This window comes from Perognathus longimembris, chromosome 2 (genome assembly GCF_023159225.1).
Source record: "Perognathus longimembris pacificus isolate PPM17 chromosome 2, ASM2315922v1, whole genome shotgun sequence".
Taxonomy (NCBI): Eukaryota; Metazoa; Chordata; class Mammalia; order Rodentia; family Heteromyidae; genus Perognathus; species Perognathus longimembris.
Genome location: NC_063162.1, coordinates 150,017,235 through 150,037,166, shown reverse-complemented (window position 1 = coordinate 150,037,166; position 19,932 = coordinate 150,017,235). Strand labels below are relative to the sequence as shown.

At 51.7% G+C, this 19,932-nt stretch overlaps 1 protein-coding gene across 1 annotated transcript; it reads left to right on the top strand.

The window, feature by feature from the left end:
• Znf746 (zinc finger protein 746) lies at positions 1-19,608 on the top strand. The gene is given in 8 exon segments (XM_048340435.1): positions 1-112; positions 3,069-3,368; positions 3,772-3,853; positions 4,941-5,054; positions 16,088-16,276; positions 16,702-16,827; positions 18,420-19,078; positions 19,080-19,608. Coding segments are annotated over 8 exon segments (1,944 nt in total). The 5' UTR covers positions 1-88; the 3' UTR covers positions 19,530-19,608.
• The last annotated feature ends 324 nt before the right edge of the window (positions 19,609-19,932 follow it).

Here is a 19,932-nt window from a genome sequence, read left to right as displayed (position 1 = left end):
CGCGGAGAGGACCCGGCGGCGGGGCCTGCGCGGGGCCGCGCGGCGGCGGCGGCGACTTCCTCCGCGCCGAGACGGACAGCGCAGGGCCATGGCCGAGGCGGCCGCGGCTCCGGTAAGGGCGGCCCGCGCGCTCGGACGCGCGGCCTGGGGCCCCGGGCGGGCCGGGCCGGGCACACGGCGCCGCAGGCCCTGGGGAGGAGTTCCGGGGGCCGGGCCGGGCCGCTGAGCCTGGAGCGCTGGCGAGCGGGACGCGGGGTCCGCCGGGGCCTACGGCGCCCGCCGACCAGACCCCGCACCCGGGGCGGGGAGGAGCCGAGCAGGGGGGAACGGCCGTCCCGGCGCGGCGCCGGAGCTCGCCCCGCGCCAAGTCCCCCGGCCCCGCGGGGTTCCCGCCCCCGCCGCGGCCGCGGCCCCCCTCCAGGGCCTGGCGATGGGCCCGGGCCTCCCCCAGCTCCCCCCAGCGGCCTGGTGGCACCTGGGAGGTGCGCGGCGGCGAGTCCGCGGGCTCCGAGCGCCCCACTACGCGCCCGGCCGGCCGGCCTGCGGCGGCGCGGGAGCCGGGCGCCGTCCTCGGCCCGGCCAGGCGCTATTTTGTCCTCCCCGAAAACCCTCGGGGTCGGTCCTGTTGCTATCTGCCGTGCGTACTAAAGGAAAGCCGGAGACCCGGAGAAGTTAACTTGCCCACGATCACACACGGCTAGGCAGTGTGGGAAGGCACAAGTCGCTCCCGGTTCGAGGACGGGATGGGAAGCCGCCAGGTATACCGGTAGCAATCCGCAGAACCGAAAGAAAGCGGACCGCCACATCCAGGGGAAGCTCACGGTGGGGACCGGACTGAGGGGCTGTGCTGCATGCAGATCCCACCCGCCCGGCCGGCCCAGCCCTGGTATTTTGTGCTCCTGGGATTTGAGCTAGGCTTTTTTCAAGCCTAGGGGTTCATCAGGCAGAGCTAGATCCCGTGAATCTTTCCAGGAAGGACAGAGAAGAGGGCTCGGGGCAAAGGCTTGTGGACCAGATAGTGTGAGAACATACTAGAAGCCCTTGAGCCTGCGCGGGTTGGTCTTGGGATGGCTTTGGTATGAGGCTGCAGAGGTGGAAGGGGTTGGGAGGCCCAGCCTTCGTCCAATGGGTGAACTGCGGGAGGATCTGGCATCCTTTATACCAACAGAACCCTAGAGTTTCAGCTTCCTGGCCCAAAGGTAAGGCAGCCGCCCGCCACTCTGCCTTAAGATTCAGGGCTGCAACACAGCCCATACCTGCCCCTAGACACCATGAAGGCCTTAGGTGGGGCTTGCAGTCCCCCGGAAAATGAGAGATGTAGCCATCCATTTGAAGTGTAGGTAGGATTTCAGGGGGCAGGGAAAAGGGGGCAAAATGCTACGAGGAGTCTGGGATAGATTGGAGCCTGGGATGATTCCAGTCAGTGTTGATCCCAAGGAGGAGTGAGGGGACTGGAGGATTCTCAAACCCTGAGCCCTGTTTGCCTCTCCAGGCCCCTGCAGACTAGAATACCCAAAGAGAGCAAGGCTGTCTTCCACACCAGTCTTTCCTTCCAGCAGCTCTGTGCTCATCCTCAGAGACCCAGCAAGAGTCCAGACAGCCCGAGAACCTCTTGTGTACCATCCAGGCAGATTTTTCTGCTCCTCTTCTTTTGTCCTCATTTTTTGGGGGGGGAGGAGGTGTCGTTTGTGGGGCTTGAACTCTGGGCCTGGGTGCTGTCCATGAGCTCTTAAGCTCAAGGTTAGCGCTCTGCCACCTGAGCCACAGCAGCACTTCTGGTTTTCTGGTGGTTAACTGGAGATAAGAGTCTCACTGACTTTCCTGCCTGGCTGGCTTTGAACAGTGACCCTCAGATCTCAGCCTCCTGAGTAGCTAGGGTGACAGGTGTGAGCCAGTGGTGCCTGGCTTGTCCTCATTTTCTGAAATGACTCCATGTTCTGCCTCTCCGTGACTCTAATGAATCCACATGCTGGTTCCTCGAAGTCATTGTTTTGCAAGTATTGCCAGCCTTCTGCCCAGGAATGCATTTCTAGAATGTTATAAGGACAATCCACCTTCAGGCATGCTACAGTAGGAGTTCTTCTCTGCCAGGAGGGTTCGTCCAGTGGTACAGCCTCACACCCAAAATGGGGTAGGGTCTTCATCATCCCCTGCTGGTGGCTGCTCAAGCCTCTCGCCATTTCCAGTGGCAGGGGAGCACCAAGGCTTTTGGTTATTGCTACATGTATGAAAGTATGACCTTGTGTACATACATGTCTTTTCTGGTCAAGCTTATAGGTTGTATCACGGGTCCCTGTCTAGATCATCATTTTTACTTGGGTAGCAGTGGACACTGGAGGAGGAAAAGTCAAAATTTGAAGGGGGTTGGGCAGTGTCAAAAAACTCTTTAATTGACTAAGATTTTCAGCAGTGGCAAGTTTAGCTTGTATGGGAGAATCAGTTAGGTAAGGACAAAGTCAGATTTGCCCTGGAATAAGACTTGGCCTTTAGGCTTTTCTATTTGTCGAGGGACAGGAGATGCTTTTCTAAAAAAGCAGTTGAGCAGCACTCTTGTTTGTGCCTCTCGGTGGAGCAGCTGGGTTTTTGCTGGGTCATCACCCATAGATGGTTCCTGTGTGATCATGACAAGCGTGCAGGCTGGGCACTGGTAAATCCGCAGTTTACCATTTCCCCACTGAAACACCCCAGCAAGGCGAAGGCACGGTTTATTTTGCACAATCCCACTGAGTGCCTGCCACGTGTCAAGCCCTGTGCTGTGAAAAGATGCCGTAGTGATGGGGTGCTCACAGGATAGGGGCAGGCAGGAAATGACTGGACTGGATGAGTTGGCCCCAAGATAGGAGTCAGCAGTGTGCTGGAGATCCTAGAGGCAAGGTGCCTGCCAGATAGAGGCCAGACTCAGACACACGGAGCTGTCCACGCCGAGACCTGGTGCGTGATACAGGCTATCTCACGTCTCACAGACACGTGCTCCCCGCTCACGGCCTGGCACCCCCAGGCCTAGAGGATACAGGTCCACAGAACAAGCAGACGCAGTGAATGATGCCGATGTCTCTTCTTTCGGAAAGATTTCCCCGTGGACGATGGCAGCTACGATCCAGGCCATGGAAAGGAAGATTGAATCACAGGCTGCTCGATTGCTCTCCCTAGAAGGTCGAACCGGGATGGCAGAGAAGAAGCTGGCCGACTGCGAGAAGACGGCCGTGGAGTTCGGGAACCAGCTGGAGGGCAAGTGGGCCGTGCTGGGGACCCTGCTGCAGGAGTACGGGCTGCTGCAGCGGCGCCTGGAGAACGTGGAGAACCTGCTGCGAAACAGAAACTTCTGGATCCTGCGGCTGCCCCCGGGCAGCAAGGGCGAGGCCCCCAAGGTAGCCTCTAGATGCCCTGGAGTGGGGAACCCAAGGGCGGGTGCGTGTAAGTGTGTGGGTGAGCTCGGTGACCCTTGTGCTTCCAGGTGCCCCAGACCTTTGATGTTGTGGGCGTGTGTGTGTGTGTGTGTGTGTGTGTGTGTGTGTGTGTGTATGTATGTATGTTTTTCCTTTTTTTTTTTTTTTTTTTTTTGCCAGTCCTGGGCCTTGAACTCAGGGCCTGGACACTGTCCCTGGCTTCTTTTTGCTCAAGGCTAGCACTCTACCACTTGAGCCACAGCGCCGCTTCTGGCTTTTTTCTGTGTATGTGGTGCTGAGGAATCGAACCCAGGGCTTCATGCATGCTAGGCGAGCACTCTACCGCTAAGCCACGTTCCCAGCCCCGTGTATTTTTTTTGAACAGGAGTGGGGCAAGCTGGAGGACTGGCAGAAGGAGCTCTACAAGCACGTGATGCGGGGCAACTACGAGACGCTGGTGTCCCTGGGTAAGGCCTGATGTGTACTCCCCTGTTAAGTGGGGTTTTACAAGACTCGAGACCTCTCTCCATGCTGGTTGTTTTCTTCCCAGTGAAATGTAAATCCCCAGATAACTCTGAGCAAGGAGAACCCCTCCTGAAGATGGTACAGGGTGGCAAGTCAGACTGTCCCTTCTGCCTACTGGAGTGGCAGACTGAAGATGGTAGTGGCCCCTTCCCTGACAGGCCGAGATGGACATCTCTTCTTGCTGAGACACTTGAGTGGAGTTGCCACCCCACACTGGAAAAAGAATTCTTTCCAGTCATAACAAACCACAGGGTTTGCAGAGAACATTGCAATCTCTTGCAGCACACATTACCTCCATGTCCCAAAGCCTGGAACTGCCCGGGAAGGGCCTGGATTCTGTTTCTTCTTGGCCTTAGTTCCTCTCATGATGGCCTCTGTGTGACCCCAGAGCAAAGGGCAATCAGATATGTTTGGTGGGGATGGGAATGGTTGCAGATGTTTCCCAGCTTTATTCAGAAGCTCTATAGCCAGCATCACTGATACTTTGGACTAGACAACTATATCTTAGGCATTCTTGTGTGTAGCCAGAAGTTTAGCAGCAGCCCTATCCTCTGTCCCCCAAAGCCTTCTCACCCCCTAAACTCTACACAAGATCATCTCCGAACTACAGCAAAAATCGCCTACTCTTGAGAACCACCGCTCTGTCCCAATTAAGATATTTCATTTCTAGCTGGGCACCAACGGCTCATACTTGTAATCCTAGCTACTAAGGAGGCTGGAATCTGAGGATTGCAGTTTGAAGCCAGCCTAGACAGGCTAATCCATGAAATTCTTTCTTTCGCATTAATCAAAAAACTGAAGTGGAGCTGTGGTTCAAGTGGTAGAGTACTAGCCTCGGCAAAAATAATCCAAGGGACAGCATCCTAGCCCTGAGTTCAAGCCCCAGTACCAGCACACACACACACACACACACACACACACACACACACACACACGCCATTTCACTTCTAGACTGCTGTTAGTTTTCCAGCTACCTGTCCCTATTTCTGACATGAACATAGCAGAGGTTAACTTCCTGTCTTTCCCCAGACTATGCCATCTCCAAGCCCGAGGTCCTCTCCCAGATTGAACAAGGCAAGGAGCCCTTCAGCTGGCGTCGTGCTGGCCCCAAAGTTCCAGAAGTTCCTGTGGACCCAAGTCCAGGTGAAGCGTTGGGAGATGGGAAGGGATTGATACCAGGTGATGGGGTTGGGAGTCGCAGCAGAGGGCCGGAGTGATGTTCCTCTTATTTCCAAGTTTCCTGGAGAAACTTGACCTTGATGCTTGAAATCGAAGACTTTCCTAGTTGAGTTATAACTCCTAACATACTTTGCTTATACTTTCCCAACTAGTACTTTCCATCTGGCAGCCATGCCAGATTTGAGCCAGGGGCACAGAATTAGGAGATGAGAAAAGAAAACACATCAGGGGACAGAGTAGTATGTTGGAGACAGATTCATTCAGAGCTTTGCAGGGAACCATCACGGATATCCTTAGGTGCCAAACATAAACCTGTTGGGAAGCTGTATGTGATTTGAGCCCTACATTTATTTAAGGTGAATGTGGATACTGGCTAACAGCATGTCAGGTTCCCCTGGAGCTAGTTAGCATCTTTTGCAAGGTAAGAAAGGAACAGAGGGACATATGAGAAAAGCCAGATTCCTAAAGAAATCTGCTGAATAATTTAGCCAGATCTTTCTGTCTCTGTTTGACCTCTGCTTCCTCTCTCTATCTCATTGCCTGCCTACCTGCCTTGGTTTGTCTTTCTCTGGCTCTTGCTCAAAAGTCCTCCTGTGGTTAATTCATATGTTTGTTGCTTCATCTCAATTGATTCACATTTTATCAAGAGCATGCACAAGACTAACCATACTGCCAACTTGTCACGGACGGTCTCAGCAGTGTAGGTGAACTTTGAGAGTCCTCTAGGTGTCAAGGACACACACAGTGATGGCTGAAGGGTAGAAAAGCCACTGTAGACAGTAGTGTCTGCCGGGAAGAGGCCCGGGAGATGCAGTCTCCACTTCTGAACCTGGGTGGGAGGGCAGGGTGACTGCCTTTGTTGTGTTTGTAGCATATGTGCAGCCTTCCCTGGCTCCTATGCCATTATCAATGAGGGCAAATGGAGGGCCCAAAGATAAGTATTTACTGATAAGACTGCCGGACACACGCTGTCCACGTGACCTTGTTGGCAGGAATCCCTTGCAACCTTGCTTGCCCCTCAGCTCCGCTTGGCTTGATCCGTACCCCCGTCGGGCCTCATCTCCTCTCTTCTCACCCCTCGTAACTCTTGCACAGGTCTCTATGGGATCCACAGTGCCCAGCGAGACCTCTAAGCCCAGTAACTCTGGTGCTTCCTCAAGTACTGCTTGCCTGCTGTGTTCTTGCCCTCATCATATTCCAGGCAGCACCTCTGGCAGCCTCCCTTCCTCCTCTCTAGAAACCCTGCCTTGGGAGCTCAGGATTCCTTGGACCTCTGGGTACTGCTCACCCCTCCTTGTTACTCCTGCCCTTATTCTTGGCTGAGGCCGTGTCCACGTGGGTGGTCCTTGGCCTTTGCATGACTTGATGAAAGTCACTGCCTCCCTTCCCATCTCCGTTCCTAGCACGACACTCTGGCCTCCTGTCACCCATCCTTCCAGTGTTCTCTCCACTCATCCTCATTTCCCTTTGGCCATCATTAGCCCCTCTTCGTGTTCACCCCTGTGTCTACTCATTTGTCCACCCAGTGGTCCAAGGCCCTATGCCCCGCCCCATGCCACCTCCCTAAGGGCCACAAACAGTTCTGTCCTGGCCCCATGAGACTTTGGGGTCTCAGAGACTGCTTCATTTCTCTGCCTTCCTTGATGGATGACCTCAGCAGAGAGCCAGGTGCTTGTCATCTCCGACCCGTCCTACCCCTAAAAACATCTCTCCTGAAAATTTGTTCCACCATCTGACCTTGCCTCAGTCATGAGGATACTGAAAGCATGTTTGGGGAACTGGCCACCAGGGCTGACTCACTTTTTTCTTTCTTTGTTCTTTCTTCCTCTTCTTTTTTTTGCTAAAACAATACTGTAGACAAGATAATCTGTAAGGAAATTTCTTTCTGTTCTGAATTCTGGGAAGTCAAGGGGACACATCTGGTGAGAACTTTCTTGCTAGTGAGGACTCTGCAGAGCCCCGAGGCGCTAGAGGACATCTCATGAGAGACAGCTCAAGAGACAGGTCTCCTGAATCCCACTGGTGTCATCTTGGGGACCAGCTCTCATGATCTTACCTAATCCCGATTACCTTGGAAACCCCATCTCTTAATACCATTACCAAACATTGTTTCCAACACTAGAAAACTAGAGACATCCCCAAACCATAGTGCTACTTCCTAGAGTCCTGTCATTGCGTATACAGGACACCTTCCTTTTCTAGGAAGTCTCTTCTCCCCCTCTCTCCTTCCCTCCTTTGCTGTTCCCTGTGGCCTTTGAACAATTCCTACAGTGGTGTGCCCTCTATCTCCCATTTCTCTGTCATTGTGGCCCTCCACCCAGATTTCCCTACCCTTCCAGCTTCGGTCTATTGAGGTTGTAGTGGAGTGGATTATCACCACCTCTGCTCATGCCCTCAGCCCCACCTCTGCTCTGGACACCGTAGACTGATTGCTTTACAGCTCACATCCTGACTTTTCTCCTTCTCTCTTGTTCCCTTCTCTTTGCTCCAGCACCCTTGCACAGCCTGCCTGTCCTCAGTGCTACAGAGCACTGCCTTCCTAGGACCTTGTGGGCTTTGCTGGGAAGGGACTTTCCCAGCCATTCTGTTCACCTTGAAACCCTCACACCCAGGATTCTGGTCTCTTTCCCGCTTTGATTTGTTCCAGATCGCATAGCATCACCTGTTATAGCTATTTCACATGTATAGGCCCATTGTATGCCTGGTCCCCCTCTCCCATTAGAGTGTAAATTCCAACAGGATAAAATGTCCTGTTTTGTTCCTGTTATTATTCTAGGCACCTAGAATATTACCTAGCACAAATTGAATTGAATAAGTATTTTTTAATGTGCTGAATTTACTTATTTAAGATGCGTGTGGTGTGCCTATAAAATATAGTCTGAGGGGCTGGGGAGATGGCCCAGTGGCAAGAGTGCTTGCCTTGTATACATGAAGCCCTGGGTTCGATTCCCCAGCACCACATATACAGAAAACAGCCAGAAGTGGTGCTGTGGCTGTAGTGGCAGAGTGCTAGCCTTGAGCAGAAAGTGCTCGGGCCCTGAGTCCAAGGCCCAGGACTGGCAAAAAATGAAAATAAAATTATAGTCTGATACTCCTTAGATCCTGCAGGTCTTACAGAGCCATTCCTCACCAGGACAATGACTTGTCCTGAAGATGACCCAATCTTCCTAACATCCACGTTTACATCTACCATGGACATGTGTAGCAATAAAAAAAAAAAAATCACAATTCACTATTCTGTATTTCAGATTTACCCACGCTAATAGGTAACTCAAGCTTCATTTTAGCCTAGCACTGGTAGCTCACACCTGTAATCCTAGCTACTCAGGAGATTGCGATCTGAGGATCGAGGTTCAAATCCATGAGACTCTTTACTTCCAATTAAACAGAACAAAGCTGGAAGTGGAGGCTTGACTCAAGTGGTAGAGCAACAGTCTAAATGAAAAAGCCAGGCAAGAGCACGAGGCCTTGAGTTCAAGCCTAGTATTGGCACGCGCACACAGTGGAGTTGCACCTCAAGGGGTAAAATGGACCTTGGATAAGAACGAGACTGCCTGAAAGCTCTCAGGGACTGGGGTCTCATCCGGAAGGGTGGGGTTACTAGCCTGGAAGCCAGCCTCTCCCCTCTGGCACTCCTCAAGTCATTCATAGTTTTCCTGCTGCTTCGAGGCCGCCCAGGATGATGGGTGGGCAAAGGAGTCACATGCCTGTGCCTTAGATCTTTACAGGGCCTTCTTTTTTTTTTTTTTTTTGCCAGTCCTGGGCCTTGAACTCAGGGCCTGAGCACTGTCCCTGGCTTCTTTTTGCTCAAGGCTAGCACTCTGCCACTTGAGCCACAGCGCCACTTCTGGCTTTTTTCTATACATGTAGTGCTGAGGAATCGAACCCAGGGCTTCATGTATACGAGGCAAGCACTCTACCACTAGGCCATATTCCCAGCCCCACAGCTCCAGAACGATGTACAGCCGTTTTCTTAATCATTGGTCCAGGTCTGCGATCCTGGGACATTTTCTACTCCTGACTACCCACCTGACTGACTTCCAAGTGGTAGCTGTTTTCTAACATCTTTGTTCACTCTTCAGAATTTACCTTTTTGACATTTGGATGTAGGAGAAATGGTATCTTGGTTTGATTTGTATTCATGAAGTTAACCCCCTTGTTTACAGTTTGTGATTTCTTCTCTTGTAAATTATCTTTTTCTGCTTTTCTACTGAGTTGCTTTTCGCTTTGTTAATTCTAATCTTCTGTGTTCAGGTTCTAGATACTAATCCTTTGTTATTTGTATTATAAATATCTAGTCTGGCAGGTCTTTTAACTATGTCCCCTTTTTATAGTTTTTTTTTTATTGTTGGTACAACCAAACATACCAGCCTTCTCCTTTATGATCAGTGTATTTTCTGTCATAGATATCTTGCCTTCCTCATTCAAGGTCAAAAAGATACTTTCCTATTTTTTTTCTGGCAGCCATGGGACTTGAATTCAGGGCCTGAGTGCTATGTCAGCTTCTTCACTCAAGGCTGATGCTCTACCTACTTGAGCCACAGCTCCATTTCCAGCTTTTTGCTGGTTAACGAAGAATCTCACAGACTTTCTTACCTGACCTGGCACCAGACTTCAATCCTCAGATCTCAGTCACCTGAGTAGCTAGGATAAGAGAATGGGGAACCAGCACTCAGCTCAGCTCTTTTTTTACAAGTGTCTAAATTACAGGTCATTGTGAACAAAATATAGAAGGAATTTTCTGTCACACCTAGAGTGATAGTCACCTGAATTCCCGTGAACACCCAGTGTAGGAACTGGATCACAGCCAAAGCCTTCCAGCATCCCTGTCATAGTCCTCTCTTTCACCTCCAGAGAAGCAGCACATTCAGAAACCAATCGAATCCATTCCTTACCTTTTAAAAAACATTTGATTCTGTATATAGTTCCAAACACCATTGTTTAGTTGTTCCTGCTTTTAGACTTTCTATAATGATGCCGTACCACAAATCCTCTTTAGCTTGCTATTCTCATTTGCCAACCTGTGCATTAGATCATCTGTTTACTGTAATGTAGCTGTAGTTCACTTATTTTCATGATTGTCACCACTTTAGAGTTGTGTGGCTCTTGGCACCAGGTATGTATTCTACCACTGGTGGGTATTTGTCTTGTTTCTTGTGGTTTTTCATTCGTTTGTTTGCTTGCTTGTTTGCTTGCAATGACAATGATCTTCTGGGGAAAAAATAAAAAAAAGATGAGCACTTGACTTTTTTACCAGGAAGTGTCCCTGTGTCTCTGGAATGGGGTTCCAGTGTGGTTTTTCTTTGTGGTGCTGAGGATTGAACCCAAAGCCAGGAGTATGCTGTGCAAGCATTCTCTCTGCCCCTGAGCCCCCTCCCCGACCGGGGGGCGGGGGTGGTATTTGAAAGCACAGGTGCTTTTCATTTCAGTATACTCAGATTTTGTGTTCTCAACAACTGGGGAACGTCTCCTTACCTCACCGGTCATCTCCTAGTTCCTACTACAAGTTTTCAGGTTTCTCCTTTCATGTTCAAAATCTATTCCTGAGCTTAGGGAGAGAGACCCTCATTCCTCTTCACAACCTTTACTTTTCTCTTTCATTTTGCTATTTCAGCAACTTTCCAACTGTCTCTTCCAGTGCCACGAACACTCCAGTGGGGCTTTTGGGGTGGGGCTACATTCAGCCTACCAGGCGCTTTAGGAAGACTCACCGCGCTGTATCACGTCATCCACCATCGTCCTTAGTCCTCAGTCCCTCGCTTCGTCTGTCTCTGATGTCTCTGAGCTCCATAGTTTTCTCCCAAAAAGGTCCTGCACTATCCTAAGTTCTGTGTGTCTGGGTGTGTGTGTCTGGGGGTGCACCCACATGTGCATTCACTCCACGTTGCCTAAGTTGAGGTTTGAGCTCTGGGCCCTGTGTTCTTGCTCAGCTTTTTCGCTGGCCAATTGGAGAACGAGTCTCAAGGACCCCACATCTGGCTGGCTGGGTATTCAAACAGGAGCAACTGTTTAGTTTTGTTGTTATCTGTTAAAATGGCAACCTTTTCCTCCTTTTAACTGGTTTATATGTTAGTCTCTGAAGTTGAGCCAGCCTTGCAGTCCTGGAATAGACCTCACCTAGTTGTGATGCATTGTATACCCTGCCAGATTTATTATGCTGATGATTAGGATGATTATGCAGACTTGAATCCGTTCATAAGCAAGACAAGACTTACAATTTTCCTTTCTCAGACTATTTTCTTTTGATTTGGGTATTAAATAGACATTAGCTACAGTGTACTCCCTTTTTATTTGCTCCAAGAGTTAATGTAATGTTGGAATGTTGTAGAACACACCAGAGAAGCCTCCTAGCTTTTTTTTTTTTTTTTTGGCCAGTCCTGGGGCTTGAACTCAGGGCCTGAGCACTGTCCCTGGCTTCTTTTTGCTCAAGGCTAGCACTCTGCCACTTGAGCCACAGCGCCACTTCTGGCCGTTTTCTATATATGTGGTGCTAGGGAATCGAACCCAGGGCTTCATGTATGCGAGGTAAGCACTCTTGCCACTAGGCCACATTCCCAGCCCATCCTCCTAGCTTTTTACTGAGAGGCTTCAACTGCTGCTTTAAGTTATTTTAGTTTTAAGACTGTTTGGGCTTTTTATTGCTTCTATGGTCAGTTTTGGCAAGTTGTAGTTTTTCTAGGAATTTGTTCATTCCCTCAGAAATTTTAGAGTATTTAAAATGACATTTAGAGTGTGTGTTTCTTCACTTATGCTGGTCCTGGGGCTTAAACTAAGGGCCTGGGTGCTGTCCCTGAGACTTTTTGTCAAGGCTAGTACTCTACCACTTGAGCCACAGCTCTACTTCTGGCTTTTTGGTTAATTGAGGACAAGACTTTCCTGCCCAATCTGCTTCAAACCTCAGTCCTCCTACCTCAGCCTTGTGGAGGAGGTAGGATTACACGAGTGAGCCACTAGTACCTCACTGTAGTGCCCCCTTTATCTTTATTTATTTATTTATTTTGCCAGTCCTGGGGCTTGAACTCAGGGCCTGAATATTGTCCCTGGTTTTTTTTTTTTTTCTTTTGGTCAAGGCTAGCACTCTACCCTTTGAGCCACAGTGCCACTTCTGGCTTTATATGTGGTGCTAAGGAATCAAACCCAGGACTTCATGTATATGAGGCAAGCACTCTACTACTAAGCCATATTCCCAGTCCCCTCTTTATCTTTTTAATCTCTGGTATGTCTATATGCATTCCTTTTTCGTTTCTCCTAGTACTCTTGGTTTAATACTGTCTTCAGTGACAATATTGTCTGCAATTTTACTACCATGTGTCTAGTTATGGATTTTGTTTTCTTTCTCCTGCTTAAGTCACTGATGTTTCCCCCAAGTTAGGGAAATGAGCAGTGTTCTCACTTGGAAAATCACCTTCACCCCTTTCTCCTTGATCTTTTATTCAGGGTTGTTATTCCAATATCTAGAATTTGTTAGGTTCTACTTTGCAGTTTGTGATTTCTACTGACTTTGTTGGACGTAGCTGATTTTCTCATTGATATGGTGACTCGTCATTCCATTTTTGAAAAATATGTTTTGGAGTTCTTTTTGCAGTTCTGGGATCAGAAACCAGGGTCTTGTGCATGCTAGGTAGGCAGGCAGGCCCTCTGCGGCGGGAATTCCAGCCTGAAGCTGGAATGCAGTCCCCTGAGAATGTGTGTGCCTCTGCTGGCCACCTGGTGCTGGTGCAGATTTGGGGTGCAGATTTGGGGCCGTTCACCCTGCCTTCGCTCTTGGCTGTGAGACTTGGCACCAGGTACCCTCGACTACTGGATGGTTCCTGTCAGATACCTCGAGGATTCTTCTCCCCTCAGCCTAGTGCCACGCCTAAGACAAGCAGTCTGCTGCGGACAGGTTTTCTTGTTAGTTGGTTCTAAGTGTGTGTGTGGGGGGGGGGGGGGGAATGCTGCCCTGCAGGCTTATAAGCAGGAGGGGAGTGTCTCCAGCCCACGACTGTGTCTCCTCCCACCGGCCTGACGTCAGACTTCCCACATGCTTCTCCCCAGGTGTGCTCCTCTGCTCATATTCAGGCGGCAGGAAATCAAACAGACGACTTTCCTATAGCCTCTGGCCTCTGTATTTTCCTTACTTTATTTTTTAACTTTTTAATGCTTTCATCTTCTTATATGTATTTATTTTTGTCATGAGGCTTGAACTCGGGGCCTGGGCTCAGTCCCTGAGCTTTTTTCATTCAAGGCTAACCCTCTACCACTTTCAACCATAGTTCCACTTACGGTTTTCTGGTGGTTAATTGAGGATAAGAGTCTCATGGACTTTCTTGCCCGGTCTGGCTTCGATCTGCAATCCTTAGATCTCAGCCTCCTGAATAGCTAGGCATGAGACTTCATTGCCCAGCTTAAATTACTTTTTATTTTCATACTTTACCCAGCAATTTTAGGTGTCCCTACGAGGAGCTTCTCTGTTCTGCATATCTAGCCAGCCTGCCACTCATATGCTAGAAATAGAGAAGTGAAGGTTGCTTTTATATCTGTTAAGATTTTGCATTGTCTTTGCCATTAATCTGTTAACCTTGTGATTTGTATTATATTACTATATTTTCTGAGTTTTTCTTTCTTTCTTTTTTTTTCCAGTCCTGGGCCTTGAACTCAGAACCTGAGCACTGTCCCTGGCTTCTTTTTGCTCAAAGCTAGCACTCTATCATTTGAGCCACAGCGCCACTTCCGACTTTTTCCTATTTATGTGGTGCTGAGGAATCAAACCCAGGACTTCATGTATGCTAGGCAAGCACTCTACCACTAAGACACATCCCTTGCCTTTTCTTGATTTCTCTTACCTTTGAGTTTTCAAGATAAACTTTACTTGTTGATAATGCATTTTTTCCCTTTAATTTTTTTTTTGTGTGTGTGTGACAGTTCCAGGGCTAGAACTCAGAGTCTCTCACTTGGCTTTCTTTCTTGCTGACAGTTGGCACTCTACCACTGAAACCATACCTCTGGTCTAGCATTTTGCTGGTTGATTGGAGGTGGAGTCTCATGAACTTTTCTGCCCAGACTGGCTTTGAGCCACAGTCCTCCAGGTTTCAGCTTCCCAAGCAGCTAAGATTACAAATGTGAGCCGCTGGTGCCTGGCCCCTTTTTCTTTTATGAAAACATACTGCTGGAGCCGGGCACCAGTGGCTCACGCCTGTAATCCTAGCTACTCAAGAGGCTGAGATCTGAGGATTGTAGCTCAAAGTCATCTCAGACAAAAAAGTCCCTGTGAGACTCTTATCTCCAGTTAACCAGAAGTGGCACTGTGGCTCAAGTGGGAGAGTGCTAGCCTCGAGCACAAAGAGGCTCAGGGAGTTCAAGCCCCACAACCAACATCAACAACAAAAAGTATGTTTCTGGATTTGATTTATAAGTTTTTAGAACCTTTGGCTACCTGTTCATAAATGAGGTGATTTTATGTAATTTTTCATATGTCATACTCTAGTCTGTTCAATCAAAACGATATTAGTTGACAGATGGTTGTCTCATAAAATGAGTTAGCAGATGTTCTTGCACAGGTGTTTTTGTTTTGTTTTGGTGGTGCCGAGTTTGAATTCAGGGCATCCACTGATACCGGCCAGCACTAAACCACTTGAGATATGCCCTAGCCATCGGCTCCTCATTTTAAAGCCACTCCATTACCCTCTGATGTTCTCATTGCTGAAGAACATCTGCTTTCAGTCTGAATGTTACTCTTTTCTCTTTGGTACTTGTTAGGATTCTTCTCTTTATCTTTGCTATTTTTACATTTCACATAAATGTTCTCTGTTTGGTTTTATTTCCTGCTTTGGAATTGGGGTGTTCCTTCAAAGTATGGACTCACAGTGCTTTCCGTTTTGGACATTTTTTCAACCATGTTTTTTCCTGTGTTACCGGTTATCTTTCTCTACAGTCTACTTCTAGAATTGCCACCAGCATCCGTAGGAACTTCACATTCTGTCCTCCATCTCTCAGGACCTTTTCGTATTTCCTACTCCAGTGCTGTAATCTGGACGTATGTATCATTTTCCCTGATCCGTCCTCCAGGTCTCTGCTTTTGTCTTCAGCTGTGTTCAGTCTGTTAAACCACGACTGCCTCTGCTATTTTTAGGGTATCTCGTTCTTTTTCAGATAATTTCCTTTCCTTGTCTTATATTCCTCTTGAATATTTTAGACACCGTTGTGTATCATTTAACCTATTTTCTGTAATTCTTGGGAGTAAAGAAGTCTGCCATGCTTCTGGTGGCTGGCTCCTGTTCTGGCTTGAAAATTCTAGTTTCCCTCTGGATTTAGTTCCGTTTTAGCCTATAAAGGACCCCTAGTGGCCCGCATTATGAGGTGCTCCTGGAGGAGGTGGGGGCTGGCCGTGCTGCTCTGGGCTGGGAACTCTTGGGCTACCCTGTCAGCCAGTTTCCGATGACGTTCTCACTTAGGGAGTCCGCACAGCACGAGTGGTGTGGGTTCCGTGTGGACAGGGGTTCCATCTGGGCAGGTGGGCCGTTTCCTGGGGGCTCCCACCTCGCACAGAGCAGAGAGTTGGGGCTCCCAAGACCTGCATCCACCTCTCTGCGTCACTTGCCTTCCACTCGGCCTCTTCATTGAATATGCTTTCTCTCTGTTCTTGCATCTGATATCTTCCTTTTGAACTTAAATGCCTGCGTGTAAGGTGGCAGGAGGAGGGTGAAGGTTGGGGCTTCCATTTTATCTGGCATTTCTGGATTTAAGGTGGAAGCAAGGCTCTCTGAGGCAGCTCAGACTTCCCCGTGGACCAGCTGTAGTCCCGAGAAGGTGTTGATGTACTCCGTCCCCTCCCGCCTCACCCTTACCAGCCTCCCCAGGTACCTGGTGCCAGGTGACCAGGGCTTTCTGGCTCTCTTCTCCCCTTCCCTCCTGGCTCTATAGCTCTTGGACTTTTGTAAAGACCACTGTGTCCATTTCCTTGGCTGGGTGTGTCCCTAGCTCAGGGCTGGGGGGCTCACACGTTCTCCCTTTCCTAGGCTCGGGGCCCTCCGTGCCTGCCCCTGACCTCCTGATGCAGATCAAGCAGGAGAGCGAGCTCCAGCTGCAGGAGCAGCAGGCACTGGGCGTGGAAGCCTGGGCGGCCGGGCAGCCAGATATCGGGGAGGAGCCCTGGGGCCTCAGCCAGCTGGACTCCGGGGCAGGAGACATCTCCACAGATGCCTCTGGTGAGTGGTGGGGACGGATGGGGAGGCAGACACTGGCATGCGTGGTAGGGACTAAGGGCGGGGACTAGAAGTCTGGTAGGAGCCCGTATGGAGCTGTGAGCTCTCAGAACACTGGCCTGGGTAGCTCAGAAGTTTCCCCATTGTAATGTAAGGACTTAAGGAAGATCTTTGACTATTTCTTGTATGTCCCCTTACCCAAAACCCATCAGTAGCTCCTTCTTCAGCCATGCCCCTTCTCTTCCTTCTCCCAGCCTTAAACCTGGGTATAGCTAGCTGCCGCTCAGTTCTCTGTGACCCAGTCAGTGATGCTTGATCTCCTCCCTGCTTGAAAGAAGAGACTGAAGAACACTAGCTTCAGAGAGGCTAGTCATCCTGTAATTTTCTTTTACTCTTCCTTCCTTCCCCCTCACCTTCCTTCCTTCTAGGTGTCCATTCCAACTTTGCAACCACTATCCCGCCCACTTCCTGGCAGGCAGATCTCCCTCCCCACCACCCTTCTTCAGCGTGCTCGGACGGGACACTGAAGCTCAGCACAGCAGCCTCCACGGAAGGTATCAGATGGCAGGCGGGAGGAGGGCCGGTGCCTGGCCTGGGAGCTTCCTGGGTATTGGTGACCTTCCTGACATTTCAGCCAAGAAGGGTTTGGGTATCTGTGGCTTTATGACTTCTTGTATGTTGGGGGGCGGTGTTTGTTTGTTTGGTGGTACTGGGGTTTGACCTGCGGTGAGCACTTGCTAGGCAGACTGCCTCTGGGGCACATCTAGTCATCTCTAGATGTAGTCATCTCTCGATGCCGGGGCATGTGCCAGGGCTGGGGTCCACCTGCTCTGCACTTTCCACTGTGGCTGGGGTAACAGGCAGGCAGCCTCACACCCAGCTTTCAGATGAGGAGGGACCAGGGACCTGCTGAACTTTTCTGCCCAGGCTGGCCTCCAGAAGAGCTAGAATGAAACGTATGAGCCACTGGTCCCTAGCATGACAACTTTTTTCAAAAACTGTTATGGTAAAGGTGACGTACAGAGAGGCTACAGTAACATACGTCAGGCAAAGAGTACACTGCTTTTTGGACAGTTGTTCACCCCTTCCTTCCCTCACTCCTAGTTTTTCCATCCTATCCCTACCCACAGATGGTATAGTTCATTTTCAATACAGTATCCAGCAAGTACCATTGCTGCATTTGTTTACCCTTTGTCCCTCCATTTCTGTGCCTCCCACAACCTTTCCTAATGATGCCCAAGTGCTTCAAAGAAAAAGCCAAAAGAAATGGGCACCAGTGGCTCACACCTGTAATCCTGTAATCCTCAGGAGTCTGAGACCTGAGTTTGAAGCCAGCCTGGGTAGGAAAGTCTGAGATTCTCATCACCACTACCTAAAAAGTCAGGAGTGGAGCTGTGGCTCAAGTGGTAGTGCACTAGCCATGGAGGGGCGGGGCGGGGGGAGCAGGAGAGCTCAGGGACATTGCCCAGGCCCTCAGTTCAAGCCCCAAGATCAGCAGAAAGAGAAAGGAGACAGAGAGAGAGAGAGAGCCCAGTCAGTTTTAGAGTTGGTCTTCAAGTCATTCAGAAGAGACCAGTTGCTTTCAGAGCCTCCCTTTTCAAATGGGCCTAGCCAGTGGGTTCTGATGAGCTGATCACGTGAAGGACAGATGGACGCCTCCCCCGACACGGGCAGCCCAGCAGTCTCCTCTGGCATGTTTGCAAAAAAAAATGCCAAACTGAAACCACCTCTTAGGCACTGGATGTGTGCGCGCATTTCCTCTTACACTGAAGCCAGCTACTTTGATATCTTAAGTAGTCATTTCTGCCGTCTTGTAGTGCTCTCCTCCCTGACTGTGTTCACAGTCATGACCCCTGATCTACAACCTTGGGATATGCCATCCATGTACATTTACCCCAACTCAGTTGGGGTCGTATGAAGACCACGTGTCTGCTCACCCCGAGGTGGGGGGCCGCGTTACCCCGCGGGCGGCCATGCCGCAGGGCCGTCACCGAGGGCGGCCACGGAGCTGGGTGTTGCCGTGCCCCTGGTGAGGGAGGGCCCCAGGAAGCCGGCGTCCTCGCGGCCTCGGCAGCCTCCCCGCCACCCCTTCGCACGCGGGGCGGCGGCCAGAATAACCCGTCCTTGTGTCTCTGTCCCTCAGCAGACGTAAAAATCGTGATCAAGACCGAAGTGCAGGAGGAGGAGGTGATCGCCACCCCCGTGCACCCCACAGACCTGGAGGCCCACGGGGCGCTGTTCGCGCCGGGCCAGGCCGCGCGGTTCTTCCCCAGCCCCATCCAGGAGGGCGCCTGGGAGAGCCAGGGCAGCGCCTTCCCGGGCCAGGAGCCCGTGCTCGGGCTGCGCGAGCCCTCGCGGCCCGAGCGGGACCTGGGCGAGCTCAGCCCGGCCGTGGCCCAGGAGGAGGCGCCCGCCGCCGCCGGGGACTGGCTCTTCGGCGGGGTCCGGTGGGGCTGGAACTTCCGGTGCAAGCCCCCCGTGGCCCTGAACCCCAGGACCGGGCCCGAGGGGCTGCCCTTCCCCTCCGACAACGGAGAGGCCATCCTGGACCCCGGCCAGGTCCCGAGACCCTTCAACGAGCCCTGCAAGTACCCGGGCCGGACCAAAGGCTTCGGCCACAAGCCGGGGCAGAAGAAGCACCCGGCCGCGCCCCCGGGGGGCCGGCCCTTCGCCTGCGCCACCTGCGGCAAGAGCTTCCAGCTGCAGGTGAGCCTGAGCGCGCACCAGCGGGGCTGCGGCCTGCCCGACGGGGCGGGCGCGGGCGCGGGCTCGGCGCCGGCCCCCAGCGCCGCGGGCGGCGGGGGCGGCGGGGGGCGGCGGCGGGCGGGACAGCAGCGCCCTGCGGTGCGGCGAGTGCGGCCGCTGCTTCACGCGCCCCGCGCACCTCATCCGGCACCGCATGCTGCACACGGGCGAGCGGCCCTTCCCCTGCACCGAGTGCGAGAAGCGCTTCACCGAGCGCTCCAAGCTCATCGACCACTACCGCACGCACACGGGCGTGCGGCCCTTCACCTGCACCGTGTGCGGCAAGAGCTTCATCCGCAAGGACCACCTCCGCAAGCACCAGCGCAACCACCCGGCCATCGCCAAGGCGCCCGCGCACGGCCCGCCGCCGCTGCCCCCGCCGCTGCCCGCCGCCCCGCCCGACCCCTTCAAGAGCCCCGCCGCCAAAGGACCCCTGGCCCCCACGGACCTCGTGGCCGACTGGACCTGCGGCCTGGGTGTCCTGGGGCCCGCCGACGCCGGGGACATGTGAGACCCCCCCACCGACCCCCCCCACGGACCCCCGGCGCGCGACAGATGTACAGAGCCCCGTGTGCAGAAGGCAGGACAGCGCCGAGAACCAGACCTCCACCGTGCTGAACTGATCACCGGACCAGGAGACGCCGTCGAACACAGTGGGAAGCTGGTTGCGGAACTGATCACCACGGCAGAAGCTGAAGCAGCTTCACTGCAAACGCGTTTTGTTTTTCCCGGTTGAGATTTGAAGAAAAAGCTGGAACACGGTAGCAGGCCCTCTGGAGTTTCCCAGTGTCCTTTTGGTTTTCAGAAGTATGTGTCACCGGTGCCCCCGGCATTGGAAGGTTGGTCGATGGGGCATGGGGCACGGGTCAAAGGCTCTGGGGACCCCCCACCCTGATGCCCAGCCTCGAGGTCCT